The sequence below is a fragment of the Notolepis coatsorum genome, assembly GCF_963971535.1.
Source record: "Notolepis coatsorum genome assembly, chromosome: 2".
Classification (NCBI taxonomy): domain Eukaryota; kingdom Metazoa; phylum Chordata; class Actinopteri; order Aulopiformes; family Paralepididae; genus Notolepis; species Notolepis coatsorum.
In genome coordinates this window covers 73,366,964-73,385,041 of record NC_140166.1, presented here as the reverse complement: position 1 = coordinate 73,385,041, position 18,078 = coordinate 73,366,964, and the positions used below count along the sequence as shown (strand labels likewise).

At 43.6% G+C, this 18,078-nt stretch overlaps 1 protein-coding gene across 1 annotated transcript in view; it reads left to right on the top strand.

Annotated features, from left to right (window-relative positions):
• Nucleotides 1-18,078, top strand: part of fam120b (family with sequence similarity 120 member B) — a gene marked incomplete at both ends in the record, with an annotated part of 154,239 nt that overhangs the window by 33,767 nt on the left and 102,394 nt on the right. The window contains 2 exon segments of the mRNA XM_084308226.1: nt 629-690; nt 693-756. Coding sequence (XP_084164352.1) covers nt 629-690; nt 693-756 — 126 coding nt within the window.

The window sequence follows — 18,078 nt, the reverse complement described above, 5'->3', positions numbered from 1 at the left end:
CTGCATTGACTGTGATCATATATTGATTGATGGCAATGGTGATAGTTGTACTGTACTTACTTAAATATTCGTACCTTGTGGTTTCGCCAAAGCTCTGACGTGCACAGTAGGCTACTCAGTGTGTGGTGTGTGACATTGTGATACCTCTGTACATGTTTGCAAAATGTTTGGTATAGCGCGCCCCCCCTGGAGAAGAATTCACCAGCCGCCACTGCAAATAACTAATGATAATTCCGACCCTGTCTGCAAGACAGACATCTAGGGCTAACACTGGTTGGTTGGTGTGTGTGTGTGTTTGCATGTGTGAGATTGTGTGCGTGCGTTTGTGTATGACTGATCGTAATGTGACTCCTCTGCGTTGTGTTAAATTTCGATGCCCAGAGGGAGTTTCGAACCCGGGTCGGCCACACCACGGGCGACATCACAGACCGCTATACCAAGAGTTGAATTCACTGCTTGGTAACGTGTCTATGTGTCTTTTTTAACTTAAGGGGGAGTGAGTTTAACTCGCAGTACCGCTTACTGCCACAGTCACTTCACAACACAGTCCATCGTGACTGTGGATATTACTCACAGACTTCCGTTACATGTGTATGTGTGTGTGTAATGTGTGTGTCCAGGCGTGTAGGGAGAGGAATATGTCTGTGGAGGACTTCATGGTGTATGGCGTGCTGTTTGAGGGGGTGCTGGAGTGAACACACTGGAGGGTGAAGAGGACACAGACCTGCTGCCCCAGGCACTGGTCTACCTGCCCTGGTCTCTCTCTCTCTCTCTCTCTCTCTCTCTCTCTCTCTCTCTCTCTCTCTCTCCTCTCTCTCTCTCTCTCTCTCTCTCTCTCTCTCTCTCTCTCTTCTCTCTGCCTTACCACCTTGCTTTCTCTCCACCCCCCCCCCCCTCTTTCTCCAGTAGATGCTCAGCCTGATCTGGAGGTGTTGTGGTGCCAGTGGTCCTCCTGAGGTACCTTCTCTCCGCCTGGCCTGCTTCCTCTCAGTGTTCAGCTGTCAGGAGTGTTAGCAGAGCTCCATGGAACTTTATTTCTGGTAGCTGAACTTTGTGACTTTAACTTTTAACGTTTCATTGAACACAGACAGACTTCGAAGGCTCTTTGTTGATACAGTGTCACAAGCTAATAGTATCGTAATTAAATAAAGAACATTATTATAGGGCTGGGCGCTGTGGCCAAAATATCATATCACAATATCTTTCTTAGTTGTTTGCCAGTATAATGGTATCTGACAGTATTTAGTTTACCGGTACCAATTGTAATGTGATATGCCATATTTCTAGGTCATCATGTTGTAATACAGTCGTTATGGAACCATTTCATTCAAAGTGACCTGTTTTCTCTCATTTCTTTTAATACTGCTGCAAGGAAAACATTTTGATTAACTTATCGATATGTATATTTCTTTCAATATGCATGTGGATGACGGTATAGTGAGAATACATACCATTACATGGATTTCTGATGGTATACCTTACATTAACTAACGCTTTTGTTTTTAGTGCCACAGCTATCCTCTTTTAGCTTCTGCTCGGGGATTAGGCCCTATGGCTTCAAACAAAGCTGTTGGAGTGGCTTATTTGTATTCAAGGTTTTCAGTCAAAATAACAGTTTATGTAGAGTTAAGCTATCGGGTCTAAACAGAACACAAAAGACTGTATTTGGTGCCGGCAGCTTTTGACTTGCGACTGTGGTCAGCTGCTTGGGCCAACACACACGATTTGAAGCTAAACATTCACTTGTTGACAGTCCTTCACTGGCTGCGTTGTTGATGACAGCCGCTGTGGTCAATAGACCCAGTGCAACTACAGACACCGGTCCATCTAGCTGCTGTTGTGTGTCGCCAGCCGCCCTAATAACCCCTTTTATTCAGATCTTTGTTTAACCAGGCAAGTTGACTAAGAGCACATTCTTATTCAAAGCAATAGCAGGTGGGGCGGGCAGGGTTACACACACACACACACACACACACACACACACACACACACACACACACACACACGTGCGCACACACACACACACACACACACCGTGCGCACGCACACGCACGCACACACACACACACGTGCGCACGCACACACATGCACGCACGCACGCACACACACACACACGCACGCACGCACGCACGCACGCACGCACGCACCGCACACGCACACAAGGGGAGCTCTACTGTTGGCCATGGAGCAGCTGTTGGGGGTGCCTTGCTAAAGGGCACCTCAGCGGTAGTTGAGGAAGGGGAGAGCGTTTATCTTTCACTAACTCCGGCCCCCAATTTGATCCTAGTCGGTCCGGAGATTTGAACCTCTCTCCTGTCTAAAAGGAGAGACTTTTTTGCTCAGAATACTTACACGCTGGAAAGAGGTAGAAAGTAAATCATTACATTTACTCTAGTTACTGTAATAGGCATGTCCTTTTTAGTGGTTGATTCTACACACGGTTCTTGTTACCTCGCCGGAGGAGTGAGAGCCGGGTCAGGACTTTCTTTCCCAGAGACAGTTCTGCAGCCGACACGACGGACAGACTTTCAGACACAAAAGACAAACAGATGGATGGACAGATAATCAAAGACAAGCAGAGCACAATGGAGTGGGCAACTTAACTACTGCTCGTGTTCCCTCTCCTCTGCCCCCCCCCCCCCCCCCCCCCCCCCCCCGGCTCCTCCATTGATGCTATCCAGGGTCTGTTTGTTGTGTACACACAGGAAGGTGGCCCCGTCCTTTCTAGCTAGCATTGTCTTCGGTCCCTGTCGAGCTGCAGCGTGGCCCGGCAGACATAACAAGCCAAACAGACACACGGAAGACAGAAGAGATCCAAAGCACGCAGTGCGGCGATGCAATTAGTCTAAACCAGCCGCTAATCCACTTGTGTTCGTTCTGGCACCTTCTCAGGAATTAAATTCATTTAATTAAAAAAAAAAAAATGTATACCAGACCTCACACGAGATAGTTCCTTATCTCCATTGAAGGTTAAAAGAACACGCCAACATTTTGGTAAATTAGCTCATCGTCTTCTCCAGCGAGATACAAGTTGTCCAACTAACACCTCTCCTGAAGGCTAACCGGCCATGTCCGCTTCCATTCATTGTGCTAAGCTAGGCTAACGTGCAGCCAGATAGCTTTCTACTGAACACACAGAGAGGAAACTGGTATCTATCTTCTTGTCTCTCTCTGGAGAAGACGGTAAGCTAATTTCCCAAAATGTTGGTGTGTTCCTTTTAAGGTCATTGGGTGTTTCATTGTGATCTGAGCATCTGAAGTCATGTATCTGTGATATTGGGGGTTAAAGGACCAGTCTTTTTGACATATGGGTTCCAAGTCTTTCTTGCCTCGATACAAAAAATCAAGGCGCCCTTCTTTTTTCATAATCTTTTGCAGTTACTGAAATATCTTGTCGTTATTTTCTGACAATTCACCACTGCCATTGCCTTCCCGTGTATCTGAAAAGAAATGTGGTCTTAAACACCACATAAACCGATGAAAGTCACCACATTTGACTAAAATGCCATGCTAACATCTTATGTGTCACTTGTTTCCAGAAAGGGTTTGCCATATAATACAGTATCTGAGTTAAATCATCACCCAGGCTGTTAACCTCTCCCTTCAAACTGGCCATATCCCATCTGCCCTCAAAGTTGCCATCATCCGCCCCCTCCTAAAGAAGCCCACCCTGGAGCCGGAGGTTCTTGCCAACTACAGGCCAATTTCGAACCTTGCCTTCCTATCCAAGGTTTTGGAAAAGGTAGTTGCCTCCCAGCTCCAGGACCACCTTAATAATAACACCCTGTTCGAGAAGTTCCAGTCAGGCTTTCGCTCATCCCACAGCACGGAAACAGCTCTGCTCATAGACACCTTCTAATGACCGCCGACGCAGGATCACCATCACTTCTCATCCTCCTCGATCTGACAGCTGCCGTGGAATATATTATCATGTCATTATAGACAGCTTGACTGACCAGCTCAGATGTGGCAGACACTACTGTCCCTTTAAATCTCTTCCTCTACTAGCAAGATTGTTTTACATTCCAGTTAGGAACATCGCGAACATCACCGCCTAGCCAAGGCTGGTTCTCCTTCGGGCAGACTTTGTTTACCTATTTGGGTGTCTAGTGGACGTCATTTCAATTGTGTATTTAATATACGTGTGAACAGCGCTCTGGGTCAGTTTATGGCCAGACGCTACTGTATTAACATGTTGTCTCTGACTGTAAACTGTCCTTTCATTGTGGCCACAGTGAAATAAACGTTCCTATTATTAATAATGATTAATGTAAACGGCTCATCGTTTTGTCCCTTTAATATTTCCCATTACACAGCGGTGTTTGACACTGTGGACCACACCATCCTCCTGGAGCGCCTCCACAACACTGTTGGACTGTCGGATCATGCACTGCAGTGGTTCCAGTCCTACCTCTTAGGCAGGACTGAATATCTCACTGGGAGATCACAAGTCCAGGCTGCTCGATGTCACCTGTGGTGTTCCGCAGGGGTCGGTTCTTGGTCCCATCCTATTCATCACCTACATGCTCCCCCTCGGTCGTGTCATCGGCAGACATGGAATGTCCTTCCACTGTTATGCCAATGACACACAACTCTACATAAAAACTGCCCAAACCCCTCTGCAGCTCTGTCATGCCTCACCACCTGTCTTGAGGAGATAAAGGCATGGATGAACAGCAACTTCCTCCAACTAAACAAAAAAAACAGAGGCACTTCTAATTGGCACCCCTCACCAGGTTCAGGCTTCATCCATATCACATCTCACCTTTGACGGCCAGGTCATCCCCCTCTCCCCCTCAGTCACAAATCTGGGGGTTCGATTTGACCCCCACCTGACCTTCAACATCCACATAAAACACCTCTGCAAGACCTCATTCTATCACCTAAAAAATATATCAAAACTCCGTCCCACTCTAACCCTGTCAGACACAGAGAAGCTTGTCCATGCCTTTATCCAACTTGTCCATGCCTAGGTACCCATGTACATGTCAAAATACTTCCCAAAGGTCAGTGAATACCACAACCACTACACCAGAGGAAGCTCAACAAATCATGTTAAACCCAGATTCGGCTCAAACAAGGGACTAAACACGTTTCGCAATTATGCCACATCAATGTGGAACGCCCTACCCAAAGCTGTAAAGGAATGTGAATCCCTGTTTGAATGTGAATTGTACCTACGGGAGGCTGCAATTCGAAACTGGCCACCGTAAATGCCCAAACCCCCCACCACCTCCTAATAGACAGTCTCCTCCCAACGCATGTATATATTCCCTCCCCGCCGTATGTATATTTCTCTCCCACCCACCCACCCCCTCCTAATGTACAGTCCCCTCCCCATCATATCTATATACTCTGTCAGGATCTAGGGGTAACAGTACTGTATATTTGAATACCGTTTATGTCACAAATGTATCAGTACTAAATACCTATATGTCCCTATGCCATAAATGTCATGTATGTTGTGTATGTCATAAATGTCTATATGAATTGAAAATGGGGGACCCTGATGTAAACAACATCCCCTTAACAATTGTGTGTATTGAGCCGTACTGTATTGTACCCATTCTGCAATCTGTTAAATAAAGTTTTCATTAATTCATTCATTAATTAATTCATTCATTAATTCATTAATTCATTCATTCATTCATTCATTCATTCATTCATTCATTCATTCATTCATTCATTCATTCATTCATTCATTCATTCATTCATCTCCTCAAGACTGGACTACTGTAACGGACTCTTCATCGGGATTCCTGGCAAGAGCATCCAAAAACTGCAATACATCCAGAACAGCGCTGCCAGGATCCTGATGAGAGTCCGTAAACACGATCACATAACCCCCATCCTCCACTCACTACACTGGCTCCCTGTCTCACCCCGGATCAATTACAAAATCCTGATGCTCACCCATAATTGCATAAACGGACACGCACCCCTCTACCTTCAGGAACTCATCACTCCACAATCCTCCACCCGTACCCTCAGATCTGCAGGTAGCCTGCACCATGGGGGACCGAGCCTTCTGCACGGCTGCACCACGCCTATGGAACAGCCTCCCCATCCAGCTGAGGGCACCACAGAGCCTGGACTCTTTTAAAGCAGGCCTGAAAACCTATCTGTTTAAAAAGGCCTTTGACTGTTAGCTTCTTATTTTTCTTTTCTTGTGCTGTTGTTTTAAATGTTCTGTTTATACTATGTTTTTAACTATTTTTATCTTATTTTTATTCTGTATTTTATTTGTTTTACTAATAACTTAAATTTTTTGTAACTATGTTTTAACCCTGTAGCACTTTGGGATCCCAGCGAACAAAAAGTGCAATACAAATTCAATGTATTATTATTATTATTATTATTATTATTATTATTATTATTATTATTATTATTATTATTATTATTATTATTATTATTATTATTATTATTATTATTATTATTATTATTATTATTATTATTATTATTATTATTATTATTATTATTATTATTATTATTATTATTATTATTATTATTATTATTATTATTATTATTATTATTATTATTATTATTATTATTATTATTATTATTATTATTATTATTATTATTATTATTATTATTATTATTATTATTATTATTATTATTAAACACAGTATTAAGGCACAATAGAACAACTTTTCAGGGGGGGGGGGGGGAATAAATGCACCTCAGATGTTAACATGCTAATGATTTCAAACAGGGATAGACAAAGTTATCACAACAATGCCACTAGTTAGTTATTCTGTGGAATCTACAAATGACTAATATTTAAAGTTAGGTATTGGTGGGGGTTAAGATCAGGAGATTGGAAATGAGGAAATCTCTAATATCGTCATAATGGGGGACAGTAACATCCTTTTTTTGAAGTTGGCAAGTGCTGGTGGTAATCACATTTGGCTACCAAACCTTAGAGATGCTACATACTGTATGTTACCAAATGTTACAACTAACGCTAGCTAGTGTTAATCAAATATGGTAATTTGGTAGCTGACATTCGCCCTAATGTTTGGCAGCAAAAGAGGATGTGTTAGACATTTTAGATTGTGAGGTAGATTATTAGGACTGAATGATGGCAAACATGGGGGAAACAATACTTAATACAGTCCCTTATTATAGCAATACATTGCGTCTGTGTGCTTGCATGTATGTGTCAAGGTGAAGCAACTATCCATAGAGGACGTGGAGGCCTGATCTGAGTCATGTGTCTAAGAGGACGTGGAGGCCTGTCTGAGTCATGTGTCTAAGAGGACGTGGAGGCCTGTCTGAGTCATGTGTCTAAAGGCCCCGTTTAGACGGAAACGCTAGCAGGTGAATCCGCAAAAATATTTTTACGGATGTGCCTTTCGTTTATACGGAAACGGCGTTTTTACGGGGTGAAACCGCAAAAAAGTGAGACTACCTTCCAGGGTGTAATTCCTAGAAACGCAAAACCTTTGCGCTTTCGTCTAAACTATCAAACCGTATAAATCTGTTAAAACGATGACGAAAGGGTTGTCACGGCTCTGGTCGCGCGTACTGCTTACGTCACAGGTAGCAGGTAAGCGCCAGTAGCCGAGACGTAAACAAAGCAAGTATGTCTGACTATATCAACGGAGATCACTTGAAGGCTACATTGGCAGTACTTTTAAAGACACAAGAATCAGTCCAGTTTTAAGATACGCTATTGGAGCTGGAATTACCGTGGCTGCTGGCACCAGACTTGCCCTCCAATGGATCCTCGTTAAAGGATTTAAAGTGTACTCATTCCAATTACAGGGCCAGCAGGTGCCTCGACTGGCCCGCGCCGTTCTGTGTTCTGAACGTAGCGTTATAGCAGTACTTTTAACCCTTTCACTGCCACACGACAGAAGGTTAACCCTTTACTATCACACAACCGGCTGTCGTGTGGCAGTGAAAGGGTTAAATACACAAGAATCTGTCCCGCGGCGTGAGTGGACCCACTGTCTGTGAGTGACTCTGCTTTGGTCCAATCACATTCCCCATCCACAGTCTGCGAATCAGAGGCAGAGTAGGGCGGGTCTTCACAGCACGTCATGTGACATATGCGCCAATCGTGTGACAGCGGTGCTCCGTCGTTACAGCCTCGTCTGCACAGAGAATTCCACCCCAAAACGCTCGTCTAAACGCAAAATTAAAAGTGAAACCGCAAGACGACTTTTGCGGTTTCTGTTCACAAAACGCTCGTCTAAACGTAGCCTAAGAGGACGTAGAGGCCTGTCTGAGTCATGTGTCTAAGACAGTGGTTCCCAACCTTTTTCCCCCCAGGGACCCCCAAACATCTCTGATGAAATTCGCGGACCCCCTCCTAATAAGATACCATAAAATACTTTTTTTTTTCATTTTAATAACAAACTGCTTATACACAGGCATATGCATCACAATTAGACCCACTATGCTTCTTTGACTTGTGCCTTCAATCAACAAATCTCATCTTGCACCATATGCATTTCAAAATGTTTGGCCAATATTCAAATGCTGTATTCATCCTCTCAAACCAGGCCCTAATGGTGAACGGTTTGCATTTATGGAACAAATCAATGCAACAAATTAAACTAAATATGAGACAGGAAATTCCAATCAGTAGCAGAGAGAATCTGTCCTAGCTGGGTTTAATACCTTTTTTTTGTCATTTTAATAACAAACTGCTTATACACAGGCATATGCATCACAATTAGACCCACTATGCTTCTTTAACTTGTGCCTTCAATCAACAAATCTCATCTTGCACCATATGCATTTCAAAATGTTTGGCCAATATTCAAATCCTGTATTCATCCTCTCAAATCAGTCCCTAATGGTGAACGGTTTGCATTTATGGAACAAATCAATGCAACAAATTAAACTAAATATGAGACAGGAAATTCCAATCAGTAGCAGAGAGAATCTGTCCTAGCTGAGTTTAATACCATCAGTAGCAGAGAGAATCTGTCCTAGCTGAGTTTAATACCTTTTTTTGTCATTTTAATAACAAACTGCTTATACACAGGCATATGCATCATAATTAGACCCACTATGCTTCTTTGACTTGTGCCTTCAATCAACAAATCTAATCTTGCACCTTATGTATTTCAACATTTTGGCCAATATTCAAATCCTGTATTCATCCTCTCAAATCAGGCCCTAATGGTGAACGGTTTGCATTTATGTTGAATGAAGTAAGAATCCACTGCAGTAAAAATATCCTCACCTCGAGTGGTGGTAGTAAGGTTGACTGACATGAGAATGTCCTGCTTCAGATCCTCATTTTCAATATATTGCACATAAACGATGAGCACAGCCTCGTCTGCGACAGTTGTAGTTTCATCAAGTTGTATGGCAAATGGACCCTTTCTAAGCTTTTCTGACAGCTGCTGCTCGCAATCACTTGACATCTTATCAATTCGGTATTTCACTACATTGTTCGAGAGTGGTACTGATTTTAGTTTATCCGCCACCTGTGGGCCGCACAGTTTCTAAACCATTTTGATGCAGGCTGGTTTGATGAGCTGCTCGCCAATATTGTGCGGTTTCTTTGCTTTTGCAATTAAAAGCGAACACTCAAAGGAGGCTTCGGTAGCCTTCTGTAAATCACTGCCACCCCTGCTCCACGCTACTCTAACATCAACAGGCTTGTTCGCCTTGAGAGACTGTTCTTTCCTCCGAAAAAAGTCTGGATCCTTCCCAACGGTTTCTGGGTGCTTAGACGCCTGATGTCTCTTCAGCTTGCTGGGCTTCAGGCTCGAGTTTGCCAACTTTTCTCCACAAATCACACACTCAGGTCGTTTGTCTGGTCCCTCAGTGAAGCCCATGGTGATGTAATTTTCGCGATTGCTGTAGGTCCTAACTTTTTTTGCAGATGAGCTGCCATCATCTCCTTTTCGTTTGTCACACATTTTCGCCTCTGGCGGCTGACTGCAGACGAGCCGAGAAAGTTAACTAGCGTGCTAGGCTAGCTACAGAAAGTGATACAGTCAACTGATTCGCGTTTTAGCGGCTACCCGGTAGCCTACTGTTAACATTCAAAAATCATGTCTAGATGTTTATTTATTTATCTTTATTTTTTTATTGTAGTGGAGAGACTATTCATGCTTCTGATGATACAAAAAAAAAAAAAAAAAAAAGACCTCAAATCATCTGTGGTCTGGCGGACCCCCTGCGCCCCCTGGCGGACCCCCAGGGGTCCGCGGACCCCAGGTTGGGAATCACTGGTCTAAGAGGACGTAGAGGCCTGTCTGAGTCATGTGTCTAAGAGGACGTAGAGGCCTGTCTGAGTCATGTGTCTAAGAGGACGTAGAGGCCTGTCTGAGTCATGTGTCTAAGAGGACGTGGAGGCCTGTCTGAGTCATGTGTCTAAGAGGACGTGGAGGCCTGTCTGAGTCATGTGTCTAAGAGGACGTGGAGGCCTGTCTGAGTCATGTGTCTAAGAGGACGTGGAGGCCTGTCTGAGTCATGTGTCTAAGAGGACGTGGAGGCCTGTCTGAGTCATGTGTCTAAGAGGACGTAGAGGCCTGTCTGAGTCATGTGTCTAAGAGGACGTGGAGGCCTGTCTGAGTCATGTGTCTAAGAGGACATGGAGGCCTGTCTGAGTCATGTGTCTAAGAGGATGTGGAGGCCTGTCTGAGTCATGTGTCTAAGAAGACGTGGAGGCCTGTCTGAGTCATGTGTCTAAGAGGACGTGGAGGCCTGTCTGAGTCATGTGTCTAAGGCGGGAGTTACACACAGTGTTTTTGTGCTCGTTTTTATACGTTTTTGAATACGTTTCATGTCCCTTTTACACAGAAATGCGTTTTTTGGCGTTTTTTGGTGGATACGGCTGAAACGCTAAATTGTGTTTGCGTTTTGGAGAACCCCTAAAAAACGCGCCGACAACAGCCGTGTAGTCTGCACGGAGCCGTTGTTGCGAAAACGCCCATGCGTTCCCATGCGTGCCCATGCGTGCCCATGTTCCGGTGACAACAGAGTTTGTGTGTGTGGGTGTGTGTGTGTGTTTGGGACAGAGCTCCCAGCTCCGTGTCCCTGTGTCCCAAATAGCTGCAGCTACCATGTGTTGTCAAGTTATTCTTATAAGGACCCCAGTCCAAGCTACAACAGTCTGCATTCCCTTAACAATTGTTTGTATTGAGCCGTATTGTATTGTACCCATTATGCAATATGTTAAATAAAGTTTACATCCATTCATTCTGCTAGCATTACCACTGGCTAACATGAGCTAGCATTAGCTATCAGACCCTGTTAGCTCAAAGCTCCTCTTTCAACTTAACAAGCATTAAACAAAAAGGCCCAGTCATCTATTCACCTTTGTTTAATACACACAGCGTTGTCTCTAATGTTATCTAACTATTGATAGCTCCCGATATCATCAGTTTTTGTGCTGGCTAACTAGCGTGAGCTAACGTTAGCTTCTAGCCACAATGCTATATTGTTATAATGGCATATTCCATTGACGTTAGCATGCAGCTAACTGTAGCTACCGATCTTTTTTTAGACTAAACTATCCGCTCTTGGTGGTCACTTGTTGTGTTGATGTTAGTTTTGTTTCATCAACAAATGACAGGCAGAACACACAGTGAATGTATCCGTTTTGTTTATTGCACTTTTATTAGGCTTTGCTGAAAAAGAATTGCTGCATTGAGTAAATAGGCAAGATGGTGGCGCCCATAGGCGCCTGCCTTGTTGACATTTTCTTTGCTGGAGCTTCCAGGAAGTGTATTGGCACATTCAAGTTATGATTGGTTGAAATTGCCTTCATGTTCGCCACCTACTGCCACCTACTGCTTTGGCAGTGTACTACATCACTGTGCCCAGGTGACAAAAACGAAAGTGTGACTCGAGGCTGCGACGTTGCGGCGAAACTCATATGACAATGAAACGAAAATGAAACGAAAGGTGTAACCGCCGCCTAAGAGGACGTGGAGGCCTGTCTGAGTTGTGACGACCCCCACTCTACCTGCAATGGGGAGTCTACTGACTCAGAGAGCATGGTAGAGTAGGTCGTTACCCCAATTTGAATCACCTGTCCAGTGCAGAGAGCTGCCTGCAGCACCAGTATATATGTTCCCCTGTCTAATCCCTTCTGTCTGCTTTCCCCATCTGCTTTCCCCATCTACCAGGACAGGTTGTATCAGCCACCAAGCAAACCAACTTTGGGTCCTTTGACAATTCTGATACCTACATTTGTTGTTTATTCAATAATTGTTTCTTTAGATAGGTTTAAATAAATTCTTTTGTTAACTTGGTATCATGTGTGGACTCCCTATTTGTGACAAACCTCTGGTTTGTCATATATGGGGGCTCGGTCCGTTTGTAGGACCTTTTTGTAGCATTTGTTTGTAATTTGGCCTAGTGTGGTTAAGATTGGTATTTGTGCTTGATAATTTTTCTGGCATTTGGAATTTGGAATTTGGCTGGCATTTGTATTTTGGTTCCTGTTGAGACACTTTGTTTGGGCTCTGTCTGGGTACAGGAGGGCTAATTTGGAAAAAGTAATTAGGCTACTTAATTGGACTAGTGTCTGTGACCTGAGGTTTGCAGCTAGTATTTATAGCCTGTTGGCTAGGCTTTGTTTCTAGCCTAATTGTTTGTATGCCAGTGTTAGGGAGTAAGCACATGTGATTTGATCTTTGTTTTTGGGGGTGTTTGTTGTTTGGGATTTGGGGGAAAGTGGCAGTTTGGTTTTGTGCTGATTTCTTGTGAAGAGATTTGTTAATTTGTTTGGTTACAGTTTGTTGTTTCTCGTGTTGGGGCTTTGGAGGGTTGATACCTTCATAATACAGTCTGTGTGCTTTGGGAACCATAAATCCCCAGGTAGGCAAAGATGGCAGGTTCCCATTAGGGGGACTTTCTTTTTTTAGGCGGCTACAAACGTGGGTAGAGTCAGGCACTAGTGTTGGCGCTTGTGTCCTCTCGGGAGCATGTCTCTGGCTCAGAGGAGTGGCTGTATAACAGGTACTTCTTCTGCCCAGAGAGTTCCAGTGCATAGGTACCCCCTGCATGTAGTGGCACGAAGATTGAGGGTTTGAGGTAGGTAGTTAGTTAGATAGGCACTGTAGTTAGTCAGGGGGGGATGTTTCATTTGATCAGACTGTTTTTTTTTCTTGGTATTCACGCTTCATTGTCCCAGCATAGGTTTTGTTTGTGGCCAATAGTGCACTATGGCACTCAGTTTTGAGCGGCAGAAGGAACTTCTGCTACTGCAGCACAGACAACAGTTGGCTTTAGAAGAGGCAACGCACGGACAACAGTTGGCTTTAGAAGAGGCAAAGCACAGACAAGAGTTCGCTTTGGAGGAGATTAAGCAGAAGGCTGAGCTTGCCAAAATAGATCTGCAGCATAGGGAGCTAGACTTTTTTGTCTCCTCGTCCTACGTTGTCTGTGTTCCCTGTTCCTGTACGTAACATTTCTCTCGTTTCAGGTTTGGGAAGTGGTGATGTGCGGAGAGGTGTGCGCGCTGAGTTGCCTGTTGATGGTGTGGACATCAAACTGGGTAACAATCTTGCCGGGGTGCGGGTGTGGGCCGAGGGGCCTCTCCCAGGTGTAGTCACCCAAGACTCTCCTAGTCCAGACTCACAAGACTCTCCTAGTCCAGACTCACAAGACTCTCCTAGTCTTATGTCTGACGACATATCAGATGTTGTCATTGAGCATCCAGCCTGTGCAGTGAGACAGGCAATGACGGCAACGTGTGATGCGCAGGGGCTTACCCAGGGCGCAGATGTTGAGACTGCTCATGTTAGTTTGGTTCTGCCTGGCCCATTACAGTCCATGTTGCAGACTGATTCGGGTAAAGAGCAGGACAGTGATCCGGCTTTAAAAGGGCTGTTAGAGACAGCTGTGCCATTTGGAAAAATGATTGAGACAAATGTTGTTGGCAAGGAAGCAATGACATGTGAACATGGGAACCTCCTAACGCCCACCAACTTTTTCCCATCTAAAGGGGGGGGGGGGGGGGGGGGGGGAATAATGGGGACTACAATAATGTTTATCTCTGTTCCACTTCTCCAGTACCCGTTCCTGAGAAGGGACTGCCATGGCTCCTACTGGCTTCCAGAGAGGTCGCCCAGGAGATCACAGGGTTTAGCCCTAATGACCTGAGGTTTGGTCAGAAAGTTGGTGGTCCCATGACTATTCAGAGTGAGATGGTTTGGAAGGAGAAAATGAAAACTGGAAGAAAGAGAAAGGAAAAGAGAACTGGAAAGAGAAAGAGAAAAAAAATTGTGTCTAAGAGGACGTGGAGGCCTGTCTGAGTCATGTGTCTAAGAGGACGTGGATGCCTTATCTGGGTCATGTGTCTAAGGCTCAAATCCCTTCAGGAGCTTCAGCACATCCAGGTCAGTCATTCAAATATGTCTACAATTCAAGGGGAAGGCCACCAATAACATGATTCCTGCACCCAGGGCAGCTCAGTCACTCCTAAAGCTAGAAATCAGAGGGATTGAATTTATCATGTCACATGGATGTTACACCTGGGCTGCTCCATAGAACATGAAGGTGGCAGTGATCTTGTGTGCCAGCTCTTACACCCATATGAAGTCACATTCTGCTATAGACCTGTTAGCAACATTAGAATATAAACCTCATTCGGGTGTGAGAACTCAACTTAAAGCTAAATGTGTAATTTGTCTATTAAATCAGTTTTGGAGTGTTAAAAACAAATGTCAAGCACCAGTGCTTCAACACACCACTCACTTTCACTGCTATAGCCACAGATGGTCTGGTGCGACCAGCTAGGTCACAATACCAGACCTGTGCCTGGAACGAACGAGACACGATCATTTCCGCAACACAGAACGCAGTGGTATTTTCTGTAGCAATGGAAAACAAATACGCAGCCACCTCGACCACCAAGAAACAAAGGATTAGCTCTGCAGAAGGTCTGCATGCAAAAAGATTTATTACAGATACGACAGGGCACTTGGGAAATATTGAAAACAGAAAACACTGAGTCTTGCTCCTGAACAGCAGGGGCCACAATTATACATTATCACTTCAAAGCAGGATCATTTTTAACTAAATATATCATTGTCGTATTGGTTGTGAGCAGGGCTTGACATTAACACCCGCCATCCGCCAAATGCGGGTAGAAAAATAGGCAGTGGCGTGTAACTCTGTCACTCTTACCAGCCACTTTGGCGGGTAGACCATGCACCGTCACCGTTTTAGAGTCGTAGTGAAGAGTCTCTCTCTCTCTCTCTCTCTCTCTCGCTCTCTCTCTCTCTCTCTCTCTCTCTCTCTCTCTCTCTCTCTCTCTCTCTTTCTCTCGCTTCCTCTCTCCATCTGTATCCCTATTTTCCTCCTCTCCTCTCTCTCTCTCTCGGAACGCAGTGTCTTGCGATGCGCGTAATGAGAGTCTCTTTCTCTCTCTCTCTCTCTCTCTCTCTCTCTCTCTCTCTCTCTCTCTCTCTCTCTCTCTCTCTCTCTCTCTCTCTCTCTCTCTCTCTCTCTCTCTATCTCTCTCTCTCTTGGAATGCAGTGCGTGCTTACTTGCGATGCGCGTAATGAGAGTCTCTTTCTCTCTCTCTCTCTCGGAATGCAGTGCGCACTTGCTTGCGTTGTGCGTAATGAGAGTCTCTCTATCTATCTCTCTCTCTCTGTCTCAAGTAGCCAAACTTTACACTATAAAAACTAACTGGATATTTGGAAAACCACTAGCCACAGTGGCTGGTGAGCGAAAAAGTTAATGTCAGCCCTGGTTGTGATACCTTCATATATATAAATTAAACATACGAGACCATTAAATAAGTGTATACTTCTTCCTACTCCTTTTCGAACATGTACATTAATGTTATGTTCTTTTTTTGTTTTGTTTTTGTTTGAAATCTTCTTTTTCATTTCATTGCTAGAGATGAATGATTTGTTTTTGTTTTCTTTGGTTTGTATTTACAAAATAGACTAAATAGAGATAAACAAAAATTAAATAAAAAATGTATAAAATCGCTGAAACAATTGGTAGCTTAATTCTCATGATAAGACCACCTTTCCCATAAACCCTGTTGCTTCCTCTTTTGTTGTTGCTTCCACCCCACAGCACGGGAAACTGTATTGATGAGAGAGGAGAAGTGGAGAAGCCTTGCTAACGATGAACAGTTTTACATAATGATGCATAACAATGAATCATTTTTGTTGATAACGTTTTTGTTTGGAAGGGACACACAATATTGATGGACACACAATATCAATAGATAATACAGGGTATTGATGGACATTGGACACACAATATCAATAGATACTAGAGGGTATTGATGGACACACAATATCAATAGATACTAGAGGGTATTGATGGACACACAATATCAATAGATACTAGAGGGTATTGATGGACACACAATATCAATAGATAATAGATTGATGGACCTGTGAAGTATTTCAGTCTCTTATCGATCTCAACATGTTTCTGCAGTAATCCTGCCAAGGTATGGACATTGAATTTGCAATGAAATATTGATTTTGATATTTTTCGTAGTAGCTGCTTTGACGTTTTACAACCCAGTCACTGTCTGAAGGAGCAGCCCCACATAGAAACGTGGGAGAGAGTGATGAATGTTGATAAATAATGACTGAACTGTAATATATGACTACTTAAGGTGCAGGGTGCATGTGTCTTGTGTCTCAAGTCACACTAACCTATGTTAGTGAATAGACTTGCTTACAGTGTGGAAGTCAAGTCACACTAACCTACGTTAGTGAATAGACTTGCTTACAGCGTGGAAATCAATTCACACTAACCTACGGTAGTTAATAGACTTGCTTACAGTGTGGAAGTCAAGTAAGTCACACTAACCTACGTTAGTGAATAGACTTGCTTACAGTGTGGAAGTCAAGTCACACTAACCTACGTTAGTTAATAGACTTGCTTACAGTGTGGAAGTCACTTGTTTGCCAGATTGAGGCATAACTGATTCATTCTCTCTATGTGGCCAAAGCTATCTCTGCTTGGTGTGTGCTTTAGGAGATCTGAACCTACATTACTAAATGCCATTCACACTGCAATTTATGTTGAAAAGGGGTGGAAAAGTCACTAGGCATAATTCACCCTTGTGAAAACCACTGGGTCGCATACTTCACTGACGTTACTGTATTCTCTGCAACAAGCCGTTCCAATCCCCACATCAAACTTTCGGTTTCAGTTTCTGGGTGCGCTTGTTATTAACTCCCTGGTGCTCGCGATTGATGCGCAGATTTAAATGTAGTTGTAGAGTAGAGTAGTACAGTAACATTAGTGAAAATATGCAATCCAGTGGTTTTCACAAGGGTGAATTACCTATGACTCAAACTACTTTGAAGTCTCTCAGAGTATTTCCCCCCCCCCCTTTTCAATGGTCCTTTAATCTTGTTTACTTCAAACAGACATTTGAGGTACGCTTTGAAGTACACAGACATTTGAAGTACACAAACATTTGGAAGTACATTTGAATTACACAAAGTACGTGATCATACACTCCCAAGGACACACATTCTCCCTTCAAACGAACCACTCTGGGGTTCAACTGGAAGTAGACTGAAGACCACTAGACCAGGGTAGCGGTTGCTTGGTGCCAAGTTCACTTGAGGCGCTTTCACGTCTTCAAACAAACTACAGGGGAGAAAAGCTCCAGTGTTGCATTCACCCTATAATCAAGCACGGTAAAAGTGTAAAAAATACCTGAAGAACAAACTAGCATTGTTGGCTATGCTAAGACTGAAATGGGAATGCCACCTATTTTAATAGAAATGTACTATTTTATTTGATCTTACCTCATTTTGATATCCTATTTTATTTATCGTACTACTACTACTTATTGTTATTGGACGGACACACACACACACACACACACACACACACACACACACACACACACACACACACACACACACACACACACACACACACACACACACACACACACACACACACACACACACACACACACACACCCTGCACTGCACCTTATCATATACATACACTACCCGCAAGACACTTTCTGTAAATAATTGACTATTTTATCTTTTATATTTTATTTTTATGTTAGGCTACTATTGTTACCGTTCTTGTATTCACTGTTGAGTCTGAGCTCAAAACACAAGAATTTCATTACCTGCAATGCCACCTGT